The 18,170-nt window shown below is 33.6% G+C and overlaps 1 protein-coding gene across 7 annotated transcripts in view; it reads left to right on the top strand.

Annotated features, from left to right (window-relative positions):
• The window catches only part of LOC143257128 (uncharacterized), a 76,519-nt gene that overhangs the window by 31,665 nt on the left and 26,684 nt on the right, over positions 1-18,170 (top strand). For 2 of the 7 annotated variants that reach the window (XM_076515408.1, XM_076515405.1), the window contains exons 1-5: positions 1,234-1,534; positions 5,655-5,787; positions 14,567-14,677; positions 16,121-16,296; positions 17,829-17,923. In XM_076515408.1, the coding sequence (XP_076371523.1) occupies positions 14,607-14,677; positions 16,121-16,296; positions 17,829-17,923 (342 nt within the window). In that variant the 5' untranslated portion in view covers positions 1,234-1,534; positions 5,655-5,787; positions 14,567-14,606. Of the gene's footprint in view, positions 1-1,233; positions 1,535-5,654; positions 5,788-11,944; positions 12,151-14,566; positions 14,678-16,120; positions 16,297-17,828; positions 17,924-18,170 lie in introns of those variants that run through there. The other 5 variants (XM_076515402.1, XM_076515407.1, XM_076515404.1 and 2 more) reach the window with 4 other exon arrangements.

The raw sequence follows: 18,170 nt of genomic DNA, 5'->3' as shown, positions 1-18,170 counted from the left end.
GTTTGCTATAATGTTGTGAATATTGTTATTTTAATCTGATCTGGCTGATCTTTGTGTAATGTTATTGGGATTATGGTCGAAAATACTCGTGATAACTAAGGTACACTTTTGACGATTTAACACTCCTACGAAAAGTGGGGCCTAATAGGCCCCAGAGCAACTTGAAAGGTTATTAATATTAGGCTAATAAATTTGTATATAAATGAAATTGCCATTTCATTTGATTTCATTTCATTTCAAATGGCAATTTCATTTAAATACAAAATTATTAGCCTAATATTAATAACCTTTCAAGTTGCTCTGGAGCCTATTAGGCCCCACTTTTTCGTAGGAGTGTTAATACATTATAGTCATTTAAATGTTTTAGCTCTCTGCTGAACTGACTATATTTCTGGCTACTTAGTGAACAGAGTTGTTTTTGTTAATGTATACGTTGTGCTTCTTAAAGTTATATGTTGTTTATAATTTATTTATTTTCATCTGAAGTAGGTTTCATTCTTTCATCTGCAGTCTTCACAAAATATTCCCGGTTTTCTTGCTCTCTTTCAGGACCTATACATACAAAAATAATGGACTTATGAGAATGCCGCTCTTAAAATTACTTAGATTAAAAAAATGTTTATTCACAGTTTAACTTCTAAACTCGCTTGTATTTTATCCAATTAGGGACAACTTTAACAGCGAATTATTTAATATCTACTTATTTCAACTGATCGTTAATACTTTTATCGCCGGGAGATGTGTAGTTGCTTGTAAAACTGTAGTGTCACGTAAATATGTCACCCAAAATTTGAAATAGTTGTGGAAAAATGAGCATTTTTAGGGTTGGGTATCATTTTTCCATAGCGTAAGCGAGAAAACTTTTCTGGGCAGTTAAAACACGAATACAAAACAACCCATTATCAGTTAAATACGAACAACAAGAATACGAAGTACAATATTTTGTTACATACAATGTTAGCTTTAATTTTGAATATTTAAGTTTTCTACTATTAATATAGTTTAGACGGTTAACAACAATTTTATTTTCCGAAACGTCTTATGACGTTTTAACAATGGATTTATGACGATTCGACGCCACTTTAATGTAACATAATTAATATTGTAATGGCAAAAAAAGTTAATGCGGGAAAATGCTGTATAAACAAGATTAAAATTATTGCGTTTAACGGAAGATGACGTAAGTAGCACGTTTACATAACTGTTAGTTGAGAACTGATATCTTTCATTTCTTTGACTCGACATATTCTCGTAACAGTCAACAAACATGTTTTTTTATTATTCTTTTTAATGACGTTTACTTTGACAACGTATAAGTATCGGTAGGGTATTTAGAGGCTTACACCAAGTTGGAAAGCCGTGACTTGTAATTATTACATACAAAACTCGGCCACGGTAATGTCTAGGTTACAACTGCATAGAATGTGATTCACACATGCGCAGTCAATTCTAGAGCCGCTTGGACTCAGCATTTTAAAAACTGGGTCACCAAGTGTATTCTGACAGGAATTGTGTTCAGCAGTCTAGTGAAGTGGTGAGTGTACGCACATACCTATATATTAAATTTGTATTTCGCTTTGACTTTATACCCAAAAATTAGTTTTAAGTTCCGTTATTGAGAGTAACTACCGGAGAGTAAGATGTACTGAAAAGTGAACCAACTCTACAAACCATTTTTTTTCAACGGGACTTAAAAATTAATGAAGGCATTGTTGAATAACTAACTAAATAGAAATAATTAATACAATAACTTGATTCATTATAAAAACTAAAATATTGAACGACGCCAGCACAGTGTATCCACAGTTGAATACCCAGCCGTTAACATTACTGTCTTTAGTGATATTGTACTTTGTTTAAAATGTGTACTTAAGTTTTCATCTATCTGTAATGTTACGTTTAGACTTATTTCGGAAATGAATAATATTTCAGCTTTGTTTGTCCTTCCTTGTAGAATGGAGTGTTTTTTAACTGAATATATCGGTTTATTTATCTGGTGTCAAACCTGTACAGTATACATTGAGATTGGATGTGGCCTGTTTAAATTAAACTAATATTGAGAATTATATTCTGTATTTATGGCTACGACCACTTGACCTGTCCCTAATTTTGGACTACTGACCAGAGGAAAAGCGTTCAGTCAGCAATCAAACGTCAACTAAACTAAGGAATTGACTGTTGCTTTTATAACGCGCTCACAGTTTAAAATACGAGAAATAGTTTATGGTATCTCGTGGATTCGAACACAGCTTACCAACTATGAAATCCAGAACTTTTCCAGAAGGCCGACCCATGTTTCACCAAGTTTTTAGCAATATTCTCAAACTAATCGGTTTCATCCTGCAGTGTTTATTTTCCACGCCTCATTGAGTAGAAGTTCTCCCGGATGCTGAACGAAACATTTGTATCTTGTGTTTTAAATACCGGATTTAATAAGTGTGGTACACACAGTTTTGTTTCCTCCTCGACTTAATACTGAGCCATTTTCTCAAATCCTGATATTACTAAAAACGTTATTAATATAATTAATTATCCAGACTTATATTTACAATATCTTACAATTATAGCAGGTTCGTGCAGTTCCTTCGAACATGGTTTTGTTTTTTTAAAATGGCCAAAACAAATGTTATCTCGCACCCCTGGTTGGGAACCACTGCTCTAACTCCATACGAACTATTCCCACCAGTATCACGCAAGTACCACCTGAATCGTATTGTACGAAGTAGACTATTAGCATCGTTTATTTCACTTGATGTAATTGTAGGTTTATCGATTTTGTAAAATAAGTCTGTTTAATTGAATGATTCTGTTCTTGGGCAACACAAGTCCGTCAAGTTTATGGTATTCTTTGTCTGAGTAAATCACCAGATAAGTGTGTACGTGCACTCTAGGTGAACGTCACGTACTTAACGTGGTTAAACTGTTACTATAGGACTATTTAATCATGAATTATAGCTACTTTTCAGACGGTGGACCTAAACTTAAATCTATTGAACTGGCCACACCTTTTGAGACATTATCATAAGAATAATGATAAAAATTGGACATATAACGAACTGATGACTCGTTGAAACATGTTTGAAGTATATTCTAGTTTCAGTATTATTTGAACCATAGAAAGTAGTTTTTAAGAGTGTTGCAATTAACGAGTTATGCATAAAATTCACATCGGGACATCTGTGTGTGTGTGTGTGGGGTCCCAGAGGCGTCAGACCCCTTCAAGTTCGTTAGGGATCCAAAATAGTGTTTACGTGCAAACTTCCTAGCCAGACCGGATTAACACGTATGAAAATCACAATATAGCTTAGGGACACCCAGCTGAATTGCCTTGCCCACGCGAGTTCAGCCCCCCCCCCCGATCTTTTGTGAGAATACGCCGATATCTACACACCTGTTTAACATTGCTTTCATTAGTGTTGATGTTATTATATTGTTAGTTTATTTATAAGTTAACATAAAGTACCTTTGATATGAGGAAATTATATAATCGTTTTGTGGGCTGTCCATGAATTTAATTATTCGCAAATTATGCGTGTATGGAATCAAGGGTGAATACAAACAAATACCGCCAGATGTAACTTATAACGGGTAAGTTGTAATTGTTTGTTTGTTTTGAATTTCGGGCAAGGCTAGCCGTCCCTAATTTAGCATTGTAAGACTAGAGAAAAGACAGCTAGTTATCACCACCTATCGCCAACTCTTGGGCTATTTTTCTACCAATGAATAGTAGGATTGACCGTAACTTTATAACGCTCCCACGAATGAAAAGGCGAGTATATTTGGTGTGACGGGTATTTGACCCCGCGACCCTCATATTGCGAGTCAAACACAGCTGGTCATGTCGGGCCGAAGTTTTAATATCAGCTATCATGCGGAGATGGTTTTAGGTCTAGGGGTCCGAGTACATTGAGACTGATGATCAAACTCCACTATTCGATTAGTGTAGCCCGAAAGTTGGCGGTGGATTCTATTTGCTGTAGCAGTTAACTATCCACGAATATTCGAAAAACCTTCGTAACATGTTTTCAATCTTGGTATGCAGCGTTCTGTTAGGATTGCTAGAAAATGAAAGAACTATGACTCTTTGTTTATTCTGGTAGCACATTTTATGAGGAAGTTCAAGTGATAAATTTTGGTATCCTTAGGCGAAGTGTCGTAAAGGGAAAGAACCAAAGTACAGTGAACGATGTACCCAGAGTATCGTTGAAAGCGTCGTGTTCAACTGAGTACCAGAGTATCTCTCGTTTGCATTGGGATTTCCGAAGCACTTGTGTTACATAAGTGGAGACGAGTTATTGTTACGTCAGATCAGTAGTATTTGCTGAGTGGAAATATTTTTTCCTACGAACCGTACTCAGATTTTTCATAATCAAATTAAAGATAAATGATAATTGTGAAAAGTACACGTGAATAAAATATTTTTATAAAGTATTATACGTAACATATTCCATAATTTTATCTATTACTATACTAGTTCCTGAACGTGGACAAGCCTTAAAGCACTTTTATAAGAGATGAAGTACATAAGTGTAATTTATGTTGACCGGTAGGTGGTTTAGAACTTAACCAAGTTACATACGTTGTGAAACTGTGTTACTTGGTTTGTGTTTAGTTGTAACATGACTCGTGATTTGTTATAGAACTTCGTCACACCGTTGTTAAGAAACGTGTATGTTACTGTATAAAGGACAGTTTTCACTAGTTGTAAGAACGAACGTGCCGAGTTATTGAATGTGATATATCTATAAATAAGTAAGGGGTTTCGTATGTAGCTACCTTAACCTTTTTATTCTCTAAACCTGTGACATAAAAGTTTCTCTGGACCTGCACCCTTAGTTATCGGCAGCGGTGCGTTGTTAAGAAGCACGTGTTGATACCACTATAAGTTATTGCGAGACAGCCCCTCCCGCAAGCGCAACTATGGAAACCTTGAAGAAGGCACATGGAATGTACAGACAGGGACCTAAAGTCACGGTCTACTAGGTCATACCCTCCTTTCTTTATTAAAAAAATTAATAATAATGGAAAACTGGTCTCGGCTTTTTTGCACGTTGCACGATTCTGGCTTTGCATGTTTCAAAGCAGCATGGCCGTCTGCTGCGGTGCATATCACAAGGTTACAGTTTTAACATGTTCTTTGCTATTTAACTTCGTAGGGCACTGCTTAATAGGATTTTAGGCTCTGTTTCATGAAGTTACTCGAAACGCCGAGATAAAGCAGTTGTCGCTACCGCATGTTATTATTGTTCGTAAAGAAACTACGTTAGAGTCGTAAAAATAGATGTACCTAAAACAATTGCATATAGTTAGCCATGCAGAGCCAGTACTCGGGATAAAAGAAATGCAAGCTTACAAATATACATGAAATCATTACCAAAGTTAAACTGTATTTTTACTTACGATAAGTGAACGTATCATGGCGAAACGTCACAATTACATTATAACACTTCGTGAGAATTTTTGTGTGAAAACAGGAGTCCATACTCGCACTAAATTGCATGATAGTCAATATTTTTAAGACCCTCCCAATCACTAAAAACCGACCTCTCTAGGTGACGTCCCAAATTTGGAATTATTATGTCCCATAAGGCGCTGCTCGGTAGAAATAACCTAATTTACTCTAGTATTCAGAATCTTTTTCTTTTTTTTTTCAGATTTGAAATCCATGAAGTATGAAAAAAGATACAGCTGTATATAGCAGTAGTGGTTTTAGAGGTTTCCATATTCTCCACAATAAATATCACACACCTTGCTTTCTTCTAATGTAATTCTATTTTTACCTCTCAGGTCAGTTGTCCTTCTTATTACTCTTCTTTCCCCATCATTTCTTCACTTCCAGTTAATGATTTACTTTATTCAAACATGAATTTAAAGGAAAGCAGCATCTACAAATGCCACAGGTGAAGCAGTCTCCTTTCTTTATATGTTTATGTTTCTAGCAAGGCATTTTACCAATTTCATTTATGAGTATATTGTTTTCAATCAGAATAAGAATTATTTTTTTAATGGTATTATTGGATTACGGTTACCCAGTCTCGCGACTCCAATCCGTTGTTTAGCTTTGACGTTTTTTCCCCTAAATCTGAGTCGGTTTTTCGCGAGGGGGAGTCGTAAGAAACTAGCATCTCACTCGGTACTATATAACGTAACCGCTGGATTCAGACACAAATTGTGTTTCAGTAAATCGTTGTAGAAGATGTTTTGCTATTAAAAGATATATATATATATATATATATACTACGAGTTATAAATGTTTGTAAAATAAACCAAAAATGCTCTAAAATCTTATCTCTGAAGTACCACTATTATTATTATTTATAAATAAATTGTTGTGAAGCGATAGTACGTTAATATTAGTGAGGACAGCTCTATTAATGACTTACAATTTATATTAATGTATATTAAAACAAGGATTCTGCGAAGTTGAAGTTTGTTCACGTTAATAAGAGCGACCACTGTGATTTAGAAACGGATAAAAGTACTTTGAGATTACTGTGTAAAATGATTTGAATTTAATCTTAGTTTAAAGTGTTTGAAAACGTATATGTACTGAGCATGTCTTGCTTCGTCGGACACTATTAAACTTATTTGTTTTCTTTAAGTAAACGGGCCCGGCATGGCCAAGCGTGCGACTCGTAATCTGAGGGTCGCGGGTTCGCATCCCCGTCGCGCCAAACATCCTCGCCCTTTTAGCCGTGGGGGCGTTATAATGTTACGGTCAATCCCATTATTCGTTGGTAAAAGAGTAGCTCAAGAGTTGGCGGTGGGTGGTGGTGACCAACTGCCTTCCTTCTAGTCTTACTGTGCTAAATTAGGGACAGATAGCCCTTGAGTAGCTTTGTGCGAAATTCAAAAACAAAACAAACAATCTTTAAGTAATGATGATTTATGGCGTTTCGGAGTTTCCTCAGAAACGAAATTTTGTCATCTATTTGATTATATTTATACTTATTGTGTGTTTGTGTATTTCTGTTAATTTCATTTATATAATTAATTACCTGTATTCATTTATCAGTTACCATCAGCTTATTTTTTTAGGGGTACTGAAAATTTAAAAAAGTTTGTGGAAAATATTTACATAAAGTAACATGTTGGACCAGAACATAACTTATAAAACTAACGATGTGTAAACTTAGTTGTAATGATTATATTAATATTGATAACAATGAGGTTTATCTATCTAGTTTTCATTAGCAGTAGAAAATGGAGCTAAAACTGTAGTAGCTGAGTTGTATTGTACAAAGTTAACACACAGTGAAAGAATTACACCAAAAAATACCTGATGTTTGTCTTTTTATTGTCAATTTACATTTATTTATTGTGGCGCCTCTTGTGTGACCATAATAATACTGTTCGAAATTTGAAATTAAGTGGAAAGAAAAAACGTAGTATGGCAATAACCTTTGCTTTGTATTAATATCGTTTATAAATGTATAATAAGAAATGTCGTTCTTTCAGTCGCCGCTAACGGCGCTAGTGTGTAAAATTGTCATCTGTGTGTGTTCTTATTGCAAAGCGACATGGGGTATTTGCTCTTTACACCGAGGGGAATCGAATCCCTGACTTTAGCGTTATAAATCCGTAAACTTACCGCTGTCACACCGTGGGACATTGGCTTCTGAGAATTATTTGACTGTTTTATTTTACTTGAAATACCAGTATACATACACATATTAGATAATCCACAGTAGTTTTAACAAGTCAACGCTGATTACATCATTTAGGTTATGTATAAACACAAGACTGTGTTTTGGTAACAACGACCCAAGTGGAACAAATACTGATGGAAGACCAAGTTAAGACTTTAAAAGACCATAAGTTATGTCATAAAATGATTTATTGCACAATAAAGTGTATATTCTTAAATATTTAAATATTTGTGGCAGGTCAGATAAACTGTTATTGAGAGATAAACTGATTTTATCGTGAAGCTGCGAGAGTAACATTAAATGTCCGAAGGTTCAAAGAAAACTAATCTTCAAAAATGAAATTGTGGTTGTTGTAAGTACTAGTAATTCATGTTCTGTTTTTTCAGAAACACGTTCTGCATTTCCAAGCCGTGAATGCGATATAAAAGCGACTGTCAAACCCTATTATTAGGCCAGTTAAGAATTGACGCTGTGAGAATTTGAATACTAACACCTACCTTTCCGCTAGTATATCGGTTCAGAATAAGGGACGACCGTGCTCAGGTTGTAACGTGTTGTTTGTGCGAAAATTCAAAACAAACAAAATCAAGTTAGGTTTATGGCACTCTGAAAACCGTGTACAGTTTTCTCATGTGTAGGTGCCCCCCCCCCTCAGTGGCACAGCGGTATGCTTGCGGACTCGCTCCGCTAAAAACCGGGTTTCGATACCCGTGATGTACAGAGCGCGAGATAGCCTATTGTATAGCTTTGTGTGCTTAATTTCAAACAGACTTCGTTGGGTAGATGAACTATGTCATGATACAAGAACAAAACACGTGGATGTAAAATCTCGATAGAAGCTGGTGTGTTGGAAGCTGTAAGTTGGTGTAAGTTACTAGGTTAAGAATCATGGTTTGTATTTTAACTTGTGTTTTAATAGTTTTATGTAGTGACCCATCATCTTGTTCTTTAAGCGTTTCGAAAACGTAATTATCAATTGTAAGATTTGGAAATAATATTTATTCCTTACTTTGGTTTACAGATATAAAGCTATCAAAGTAGGATTAACTTTTATAAATTTGAGATTGTGGTTTTAATTTTTGTTTCATTATTTTTTGTAGCAGGATTCTTACTTCATTTTAAAATTCATAATTTTTAATACGTTTGCTTACATTTTGTTTATATATATATATTTACTTTTAAAAGCTGTTGCTTGTCTATCAATCGATATATAGTGCTACCTGTTGGATTGGAAAGATATTTAAATACATGTATAATATGTTTCCCATTTATATTGTACCTTGTTTGTGTGTGTGTGTATCACGGAGCGGTCAAGTAAGCTCGAGAAATCTTTTACCTATAGCCTGAGCTGTTTTTAGACTCTAGTCCCGCTGACGTGACCACGTAGGTAATAGACGTAAAAGTTATTGCTTTAGAAATATCTGAATTGTTATACTGGAGATGTTGGTGACCTTTTGAGCGTATTATTAGTATATATGCGCATAATGGTCGGTTTTTCGCTTAGGAATTTTAAGGGTGGTTCGTCGGCGCGTAAATTATTTGGAATCTTTATCGATTTTTACTAGTAGGTAGGACTGTACTTAAAATAATCTCAAGGGCCAGACATTTTAGTCATCGGTTACAAAAGTCAAAGACACTAAAAATAAGCCACGTTTTTAGCTTTTTTATTTATTACCTTGCACTGGTCAGCGGGCCATTTAGAACTGTGTCGCTGACCGGATGCAGGCGATTAGACAACCCAGGTGTTAATCATTTTTAAAATGTCAAGCCCTAGGAATATTAGGCCCGGCATGGCCAGGTGGTTAAGGCACTTGACTCGTAATCTGAGGGTCGCAGGCTCGAATCCCCATCCCACCAAACATGCTCGTCCTTTCAGCCGTGGGGGCGTTATAACTTAACAGTCGATCCCACTATTCGTTGGTAAAAGAGTAGCCCAAGAATTGGTGGTTGGTGGTGATGACTAGTTGCCTTCCTTCTAGTCTTACACTGAAATATTAGAGACAGCTAGCGTAGATAGTCCTCGTGTATCTTTGCGCGAAATTCAAAACAAACAAGTCTAGGAATATTTAAAAATTTCTGCCTTCTTTATTGATTACAGAATTAATTACTCACTTAATAATTTAAATATCACCGTTGTAATTTAAATTCAAAATTTAATTTGTTTAATTGTTGTTTACAGCATTGTTTTTGTTAAGTAAATACATCTTGTAGAATTACGTGAAAAACGAATGCATAAGAATTGTTAAGAGGCTCGTTTATTTGGTATAAACAAGTTCTCAACTTATTAAAAAAGTGAAAAAAATTCAATGTTTATTTTGTAAAAGGATCTTTTAATTATTTTTGTTTTAAGTTTTAGACAATTAATAATGGGTGTAAGTGAAATCCACGTATGTAATTATTCAGTAAAGAAGCTACTATATGTATCTGTAGATGAGTCCTGATAATGTTGTGTAAAAGGATGACTCATTTTTGCATGACATACAGGTTGGTAAAGTTTAGTTAATTATTCTTAAACTAGCTGGAGTACCCGTTCTCTGCAGTAAGTAATATGAATTCGTAATTAGTGAAAGGTTATCTCAGGTCATGAAAGTTGCTTCCCTTATATAATTGTAAAAATTCCCATAAAAATTGCAAAAACGCAAAACTTAAAACTGCAAAGTTTCGTACATTTCCGCATGGACCCAACAAACATCCTTACCAAATAGTTACATGGACAGACAGTACTGTTGTATTTATATAGATAACGTACACAGCCCGGCATGGCCAGGTGATTAGCGGTTCGACTCGCAGTCTGAGGGTCGCAGGTTCGAATCATTTTCGCACCAAACATGCTCACTTTTTTAGTGATGGGGGCGTTATAATGTAACAGTCAATTTCACTATTCGTTGGTAAAGAGAAAACCAAAAATTGGCGGTGAATGTTGTTGACTAGCTGCTGTTACTTCGGTCTACAGCTTCCAGATTAGAGACGACTAGCGCAGCTAGTCCTTGAAGAGCTTTGAGCGAAAATTTAATAAAACAATTTTGATGTCTTTAGGTCCAAGTCCCTAGTCTCTTATTGCCAACAAATTTCTCACTCTTTTTTACTGAAGGCGTTGTTGTATATTTTTTCTCGTAGCTTGATGGGGTGGAATATTGCTACTAACTGTTTCAACTCGTGCCACACTGCACGAATTACAATTTCCGTACAAGTGGTTTGTCATCGTGGCAATAACACTGGTATACCGAAATGCATAAAATGCTTTAAATTTTAACGAAGAGGATATTGAGATTGTTCCTACGTTCTTGTTGCTACATATTAAATTTATGAAAATATTTTTGTTTGTATTATACGCAGTTATTTTTCCATAAATATATCATTTATACTCACTCCCTTCTCAATGGTTCAGTGGTAAGCTTCTTTGTTTTCAGAAGTAAAAAAAACCGGATCAGATTATCTGCTTTGACCATCGCAGGAAATCAAACTCTGGATTTTAGCGTTATAAGTTCGTAAGCTTACTGCTGTCCCATAAGAGGAAGTATTCTAAGTATGCTAAAAAGATAGTTTAGTTTCATACTCGCAATGGACACTGTACAGAGAGCTCTTTGTGTAACTTTGTGCTCATAAAACAATTTATGTTGTAATATTAAACTTAAAAATTCCATACAAAGTGTGGATGATAAAGATATGAATATTTGCTTCTGGGCATTATAGAATTGACGTAAAGGATAAAGCTGGTATTTAACCAGTAATAATAATTCTGCAAAAGCTGTTATAGAATGACCATATATCTTTCACTCAAAAAAACAAATTGCTAATGAAAATACTGAAAGTATTTTTAATTTTGAAATCTGTATTAGAATAAATTTTCACGTTTTCCTTTTTTGGTAGGAATAACGGTCAAATTATTTGTTGTGTATAAACTCTGCGAAATGTATTTGTTTTTAAGAAATATGTTAACACTCCTACGAAAAGACGTTTCTAGTCCTGATTTCTCCAAGCCCGTTCCCCTGGCTGTGGTTTCGCTAGATAGTAGATAGGGACAATGGGAATCTCGTTAATCCATTCATTAATGGATTTAAATGGCAATTTCATTTAAATACAAAATTATTAGCCTAATATTAATAACCTTTCAAGTTGCTCTGGGGCCTATTAGACCCCACTTTTCGTAGGAGTGTTAATAAAAATTGTTAGAAAATTAACTCTAAGCTGTTCAATACACAGCTCAGATACGATTGTCCGGAAATAGCCGAGTTCAACGTGCTTCACTGATGAAGTAGTTATTCCTGGTATTTAGCTACTACACCTCCATTTTGAAGGTTGAAAGTTGTTTGTAGAGTAGGCTAGTCCTAGTAGGTCGCCCTCGCGGTAGTCCAATGTTGGGGCTGTCAGCAACATATTGTTTTTGTTTTGTTTTTTTCCATAATTAAATTCAGAAAATGAATAGGCTTTTTTAAATTTTATTTTTATGTTCAAGAAATGTAGGATATTACAGAAGTCCGATAACATTGGTTAGCTTCTGGTGAGTCGAATATTAAGTATAATTTCAAAACTGAAAAAGTTTATCGTAGTTGTACCTATTAATGACAAATCGGCAGGAACTACGGGAAGGAATTCACTTTTATAATTAATTACATTTGTAATTTATTTGCTATTGCTGTATTAGTTTTGATTTTAACAGTTTGATGCGGACTTAATGCATAATTATGTGTAAATCTTAAGCTGACTGGTGTTAAATTATATTGATGTCTTGTAAAAATTTATAAAATTGAATAGATGTAATATTTACTATGATTTAATCATTTCCACCTCTGGCTTGTTTGCGCGCATTTAATTTAAAAAGCTAATAAATAGTTATTTTGGACGAACACTTAACATCGTGTAGGGAAAGTTTGCATATTTAATAATATAAAGGCAAAATAAAATATCAATGTTATGTATTAGTTAGTGAAACAGAAAATGGCCATATAATCAGATGTAACAGGAATGGTATTTTTAAACAGTGCTGTATGTTTCATTCAGTGTAAACTATTTTAATTTTTATTCTGTACTTTGTGAAAGTTAGCATAAAAACATAAAATTTGTTCGAAAATACGTATATTGTTACTGACTGACAAGAAAGAAACCAATTCATCTTGGAAAGTGACATGGTAAAATAATTGATTTATGAGGAAAAGGTGTTTTTGTTTTTTTTCCTTTTCACTGACTTTTGAAAATTGGTTTTATTTTGATATTTCAGCTTTTGACATTTCTACTGATTGTAGATCGAATTAAAATACAAAGGATGCATTAAGAAATATTTTTTTTCTTTGGTCATGGTGGTATCGCTCCCAAACAAGAGGCCTTTGAGAAAGTGATCATCACTTTTGGGACAGTATTCTTTGCAAGAAGGATCTAAATAAAGAATTAAATGTAGATTGAAGTATACTTGAATATAACTAGAAGTTAGTTGTTTTGAGTTTGAAATAAACTAACCAAAGCAAAAAATATTATACAGTTGTGTATAATATCAAAATGTTGCCCTATTACTGCTTTCAGTTTTGTTATACTTAAGTTGAAAGTATAAAATTTTGTAATAATTTTGTTGTCTTTTGAGAGTGTTTATATTGTTTCTTGAGATTGTAACAGGTAGTGTCTGTGTTTTGTGTTAGCCTGATATTTGAAGTTATGTTACAGGACAAAAGCTTATTAACTTGCAGCTTGAGCTGTAAGTTTAATAAGAAAACAGTGTTCTCTGTTTTACACTTAAAATCAATATTTTCAAACCTTTCTAAGAAGATTTACTTGTTCTGGTGTGCTATATTTAGTGCTTGTTTTTTAAGCTATATAATGTATTAGTATGAAAACTGGTTAACTTAATATCCTAGGTGATTTCATGAGTTTCAGGCTTCCCTGTGTAACATTGTAAAATTGTTTGCTGTAGGCTAGCTTTTTTTCTTTTTGAGAGGATTCCATGTGTATCATTATAAATTGTGAAATTCTGCTCTCCTGATTTCCCATCATTGTTTATTATATGTCACTTTTGCTATATATTTACAGTTTTCCAAATGTTAATTAGCTTGTTAAGCTATATTTATTACAATAAAGCTGTAAAATTTACTTCTAGAGCCAACATACCCCTCATGTCTATGTTATATGAACATCTTCGCATGGTTCTAATACAAGTTTACAGCAAAATTTTGGGAGTAACTTGCCAACTGTAATTTATCAGGATGATATTTCATGGATGCCATTTGCTGTATTAGGTTGTCCAGACTACCAATATATTTTTTGTTATTCTAATGTATTTGAGATTTAAAAGAAAAAGGACAGATTTGCTAAAGAATATAACACATAATTCATCTGTGTGAGTGAGTAAAAAATATTACACCTTCTTAGTGAACCAGATGGCATTTTGCTTACTGGTAGTTTGAATTATTTGTCTTTATGGAATGAGAACCCATCGGTGAGATTGGGATGACTTCTCTATTTGGCTGACTTTGATGGGATAAATGGCCTTTTGTAATCTAATTTTTGTTGAGTTTTGGTCAGCACTGGTGTGATTACACATTTTCATGATTTTGTTTTTATCAACAAATGTATTATATCTCGATTCAGTAAACATTTCAGTTTTAATGGATTATTGTAATATTTTTTTGATGAGTAGAACAATGTATTAGATTGTTTATGAATATTTAAAGACTTCACACTTTTGAATTTGCCCCATGTTGCCTCAGTATCAAGTCTGTAGATTGATGACAATAAAAATTGAGTTTTGATAGTATTATTTATCAAACTTGTATTCTACTCTCATTTGTGTGTTCATGAACAAAAACTAATCTATTAGATTCTATTTTTAAGAACTATACAATTTTTCAGTTTTATTATACAGTCAGTAAATTGTCACTAATCTTTATGCTAGAATTAGAGAATTATTAAATAAGTTTATTTTCTTGTAGGATCAGCTGCTGTGATGTTTTTGAATTTCTGTAACCTAACATGAGCCTTGTGTCTAATGTAACCAACAAAAATGGTAGTGCTACCACTGAAAATGTACCAGAGTTGTATGTGTAAGTTGTGTGTAGTTTTATTTTCAATTCAATTTTCCAATTGTTTATTGTAAAATTATATATGTATTAGTGTATAAGTTCAAAATTTGTGTATACAGTTTGTAATAATTGTATATACAAAAAGATTAACCATTATTATTATTATGAAAATAACAGTGTGGTGTTTTAAGGACATAATCTTTGAAATAGATTTCATGATGACAAGAAACCCACTTGAAGTAAAAATGTATTCTCAGGATGGCTGGTGTAGATATTAAAACTTTTCCTTAACCTGAAGATAACCTAATAAAGCTGAAATGTTGTTCTTTACTTGATTTTTTAAATTAGTTTTAATACCCATGCCAACTGTCCTGAGAATCTATGAGTATAGATTTGTGTGTGGGGAAACTTTGTTTTTAACCATAGCCTGATGTGTTTCAAAGAGATCATGTTAATCCTAAATCATATTTTATGAAATTCTAGTCTTTGTAGTTACCAATTGAGAGATCAGTCTAGATTTTATTCTTTGTTTTAAAATTTAGTTCACATTTGAAATAAGTCATAATATTTGTAAACTTTATTTGTTTTGAGTTTGTGTATAAATTTGTGAAGATAACAAAAATAAAGGTTTTATTTTCTATTTAATTTGTGTTCCCAGTCCTTCTCTTGCATTTGAAGTCCAATCATTTTGAGTCCTAGCTTTATTGTTTTAGGAAGTTTAAAACCTGATTTATATCTTAGCCATCTTTTAAACACTTATGTTTTTCACACTGTCAACACAGTGTGCTAAATAATTAATGATTCAGTAACAAGTAATTTAATTTTTCAACACAGTTTAGTATTTTTACAGTAACAAGTACTCACATCTTGTGTGATATTTGTTTCATTGATGGTTTGTGTGGCATCACTAAACTTGTAAGTCCATTTAATATGGACAGTTAGTTAAAGTACAAATGCTGTGTGTAACATTAAATGTTGCTTCTGTGTAGTAAAAATTGAACTGACTGTCAAGCCCTTGGAACTTCTCATCCAGCTGGTCTATTTAAACACCAGCTTTGGTCATCAAGTTCATTTGGTCAGTTCCTCAAAAGTTGTAACATGAAAATGCTAGACAGACAACAGTATATAAACATTTGTTTGTTTTCTTGTTTTTTGTGATTTAGAAATTACTACATCAGAACCTATACATTAATAAGTTAAATTTGTACATTAAACAAACTAGAAATGCTAATAAATCTATAATAAAGTGTAATGACTCACTCTTGTTTCCACTCTTGCTGATTTTGATGCTTTATAGTGTTCTTAAGGCTGTAAAATGTAACTTTTCTTTTTATGGGTTGGGCACATGTTGGTATAATATCTATAACACTGTTTATTGTAAAAAGTATGTTTGTTATTACAAAGCACTTTCATATAACTTCATGGAATAAGATAAACAGGTTCAGTTTCCTTCTAAATGTACAGGAACAAGTGCCTTAATGACAGAAGTTGCCAATCTCAGGAGAGCATATGTTTTGAAGAGTTAGCAGAACTCATCTCTGCTAGTTTAGCTGACATGAGTTCCTTGTCTGTGAAGCCAGAAAAGTGTGCCATAATTCAGGAAACTGTCAGCCAGATCCACAGAATCCAACAACAACAAGGTAAGGGGCTTATAACTCTAGAAAAGTTGGGTAATCAGTGATATTTTCAGTAACTTCTAATTTTGCAGTTATTCTAGTCACAAGATAACACTGTTTGTGTGCTGCTACTTGAAATCAAGAATATTTTGCTAGTGATTATTAAGTTTATCTTAGTAAGGAATAATATAACACAAACAATGAATTGTTCAATTTTAAAATGTTATAGTTGTATTATTTTGTAGACAGTGTATTCTATCTTTCATTCAGTAATATGATTGAATGATGTTGTTTTTCAAAATAATCCTGTGGTCTTACTTGCATCATCTGGCCATTCTTATAATGATCCCCACAGATAATTGTAGAACACTCCATTTATTTGCAAAAGAGACAGACCATTTTATTGTTGACCCCTATAAATGCAGTGATGTGGGATATTCAGTCTTTGTCAGTCCCTGATTTGTGAAAGAACACGTGGTTATGTGGTTTTTTTTTATAATAGTAAATGTCATTTGCTTTCTATATCGCAAAGGAAAACATGCTTGGATAGTCATATAATCTGGATGGATGAGAAATATGCTCCACTTAATTAATATTTTAGACAGTATGTAGGATTTAAGTTCCCACCTGTAACTTGTAAGGATATTACAAAGATTATATGACATCCTATAGCTAGTTTGAAAACTGCTGATATCAAATAAAAATAGGAATTCATGGCTAGTGCTTCCAGCAAAAAGTATAGTTAGTGAATGACTGAATGTGTGTGAGGTGGCATCATGAGTCGCTTTTTACCTTCTGTACCAAAGGTGGAAGTAAAAATATTGATAAGATTGTATGAGACTCTTGAACTTCTTTGTATTCCAACAGTAAAAAGTTTGGGAGGTGATGTAATGGTGTGGGGAATGTTTTATCCACAGGATGAGTCTTTAAATTCCTTTAAGGCAACAAATAACATCCAGATAGTAGACTTAAACTGTATCTGATTATGTTGACCCCCATCCATCAGAAACAGTTTGAGCCTACTATCTGGATGTTATTTGTTGCTTTAAAGGAATTTAAAGACATCCTGTAGATAAAACATTCCCCACACCATTACATTACCTCCAAAACAAATAACATCCAGATAGTAGGCTTAAACTGTTACTGATTTTGTTGACTCTATCCTTCAGAATTCCCACCTTGATGCACGTGGGCTTCTTACTTGGCAATAATAGAACAATCCGTTGTCTTAATACTTTTTGATATTAGTTTGAAAGGCATGACAAGGACTCTGTCAACTTTCTTGGCCAGTGAAAAAATTGCTTCTTAGATTAAACATGAGAAGTTAATGATAACATTTACAGAAATTGTTACTGTAATTATCTGCCAACTACAGACATCATGTTCATGATGAATAAGTTTCAGTCCAGCAATTCCCTCCTGGTATCTTTCAGAGGTTTTTTATAAGTAAGTCCATTGTTTAACTATTGAGGTCTAACCCAACATTAGGTGGAAGTCTTAATGAAGTTGCCTATAAGCATACGGTTAATTTGTAATGTTTTCCTTGTTCATTTCAGCTGCTGGTGAGAGAGATGAACTTCAAGAAAGTGAGGTGTCATCAAGTAATTCTAGTATACTGAATAGTGAAGTTCTCGGCCCTCTCTTATTGGAGGTGAGTGATGGACGTTTTTTCATTATTATTTTTCTTATTCAGAGCTAGTATTCCTGGCTTTGGGCACCTTTTGGTTTTCTTCTGTTGTGCTTTTACTTGTGTTGGATGGTTTTGTTACATGGTTTAATACTTAAATGTTCTCATAGACCTCTTTGAAAGTTGGTTAATGTATCTTTCTTGATGCTTTTTTTTCAAACACAATATCATAATCTTTATATTTTTTCATAGAGACGACTGATGTAATTAG

Source organism: Tachypleus tridentatus, chromosome 7 (assembly GCF_004210375.1).
Source record: "Tachypleus tridentatus isolate NWPU-2018 chromosome 7, ASM421037v1, whole genome shotgun sequence".
Taxonomy (NCBI): Eukaryota; Metazoa; Arthropoda; class Merostomata; order Xiphosura; family Limulidae; genus Tachypleus; species Tachypleus tridentatus.
Note: the sequence above shows the minus strand (reverse complement) of the source record. Positions and strands in the feature narration are given on the sequence as shown.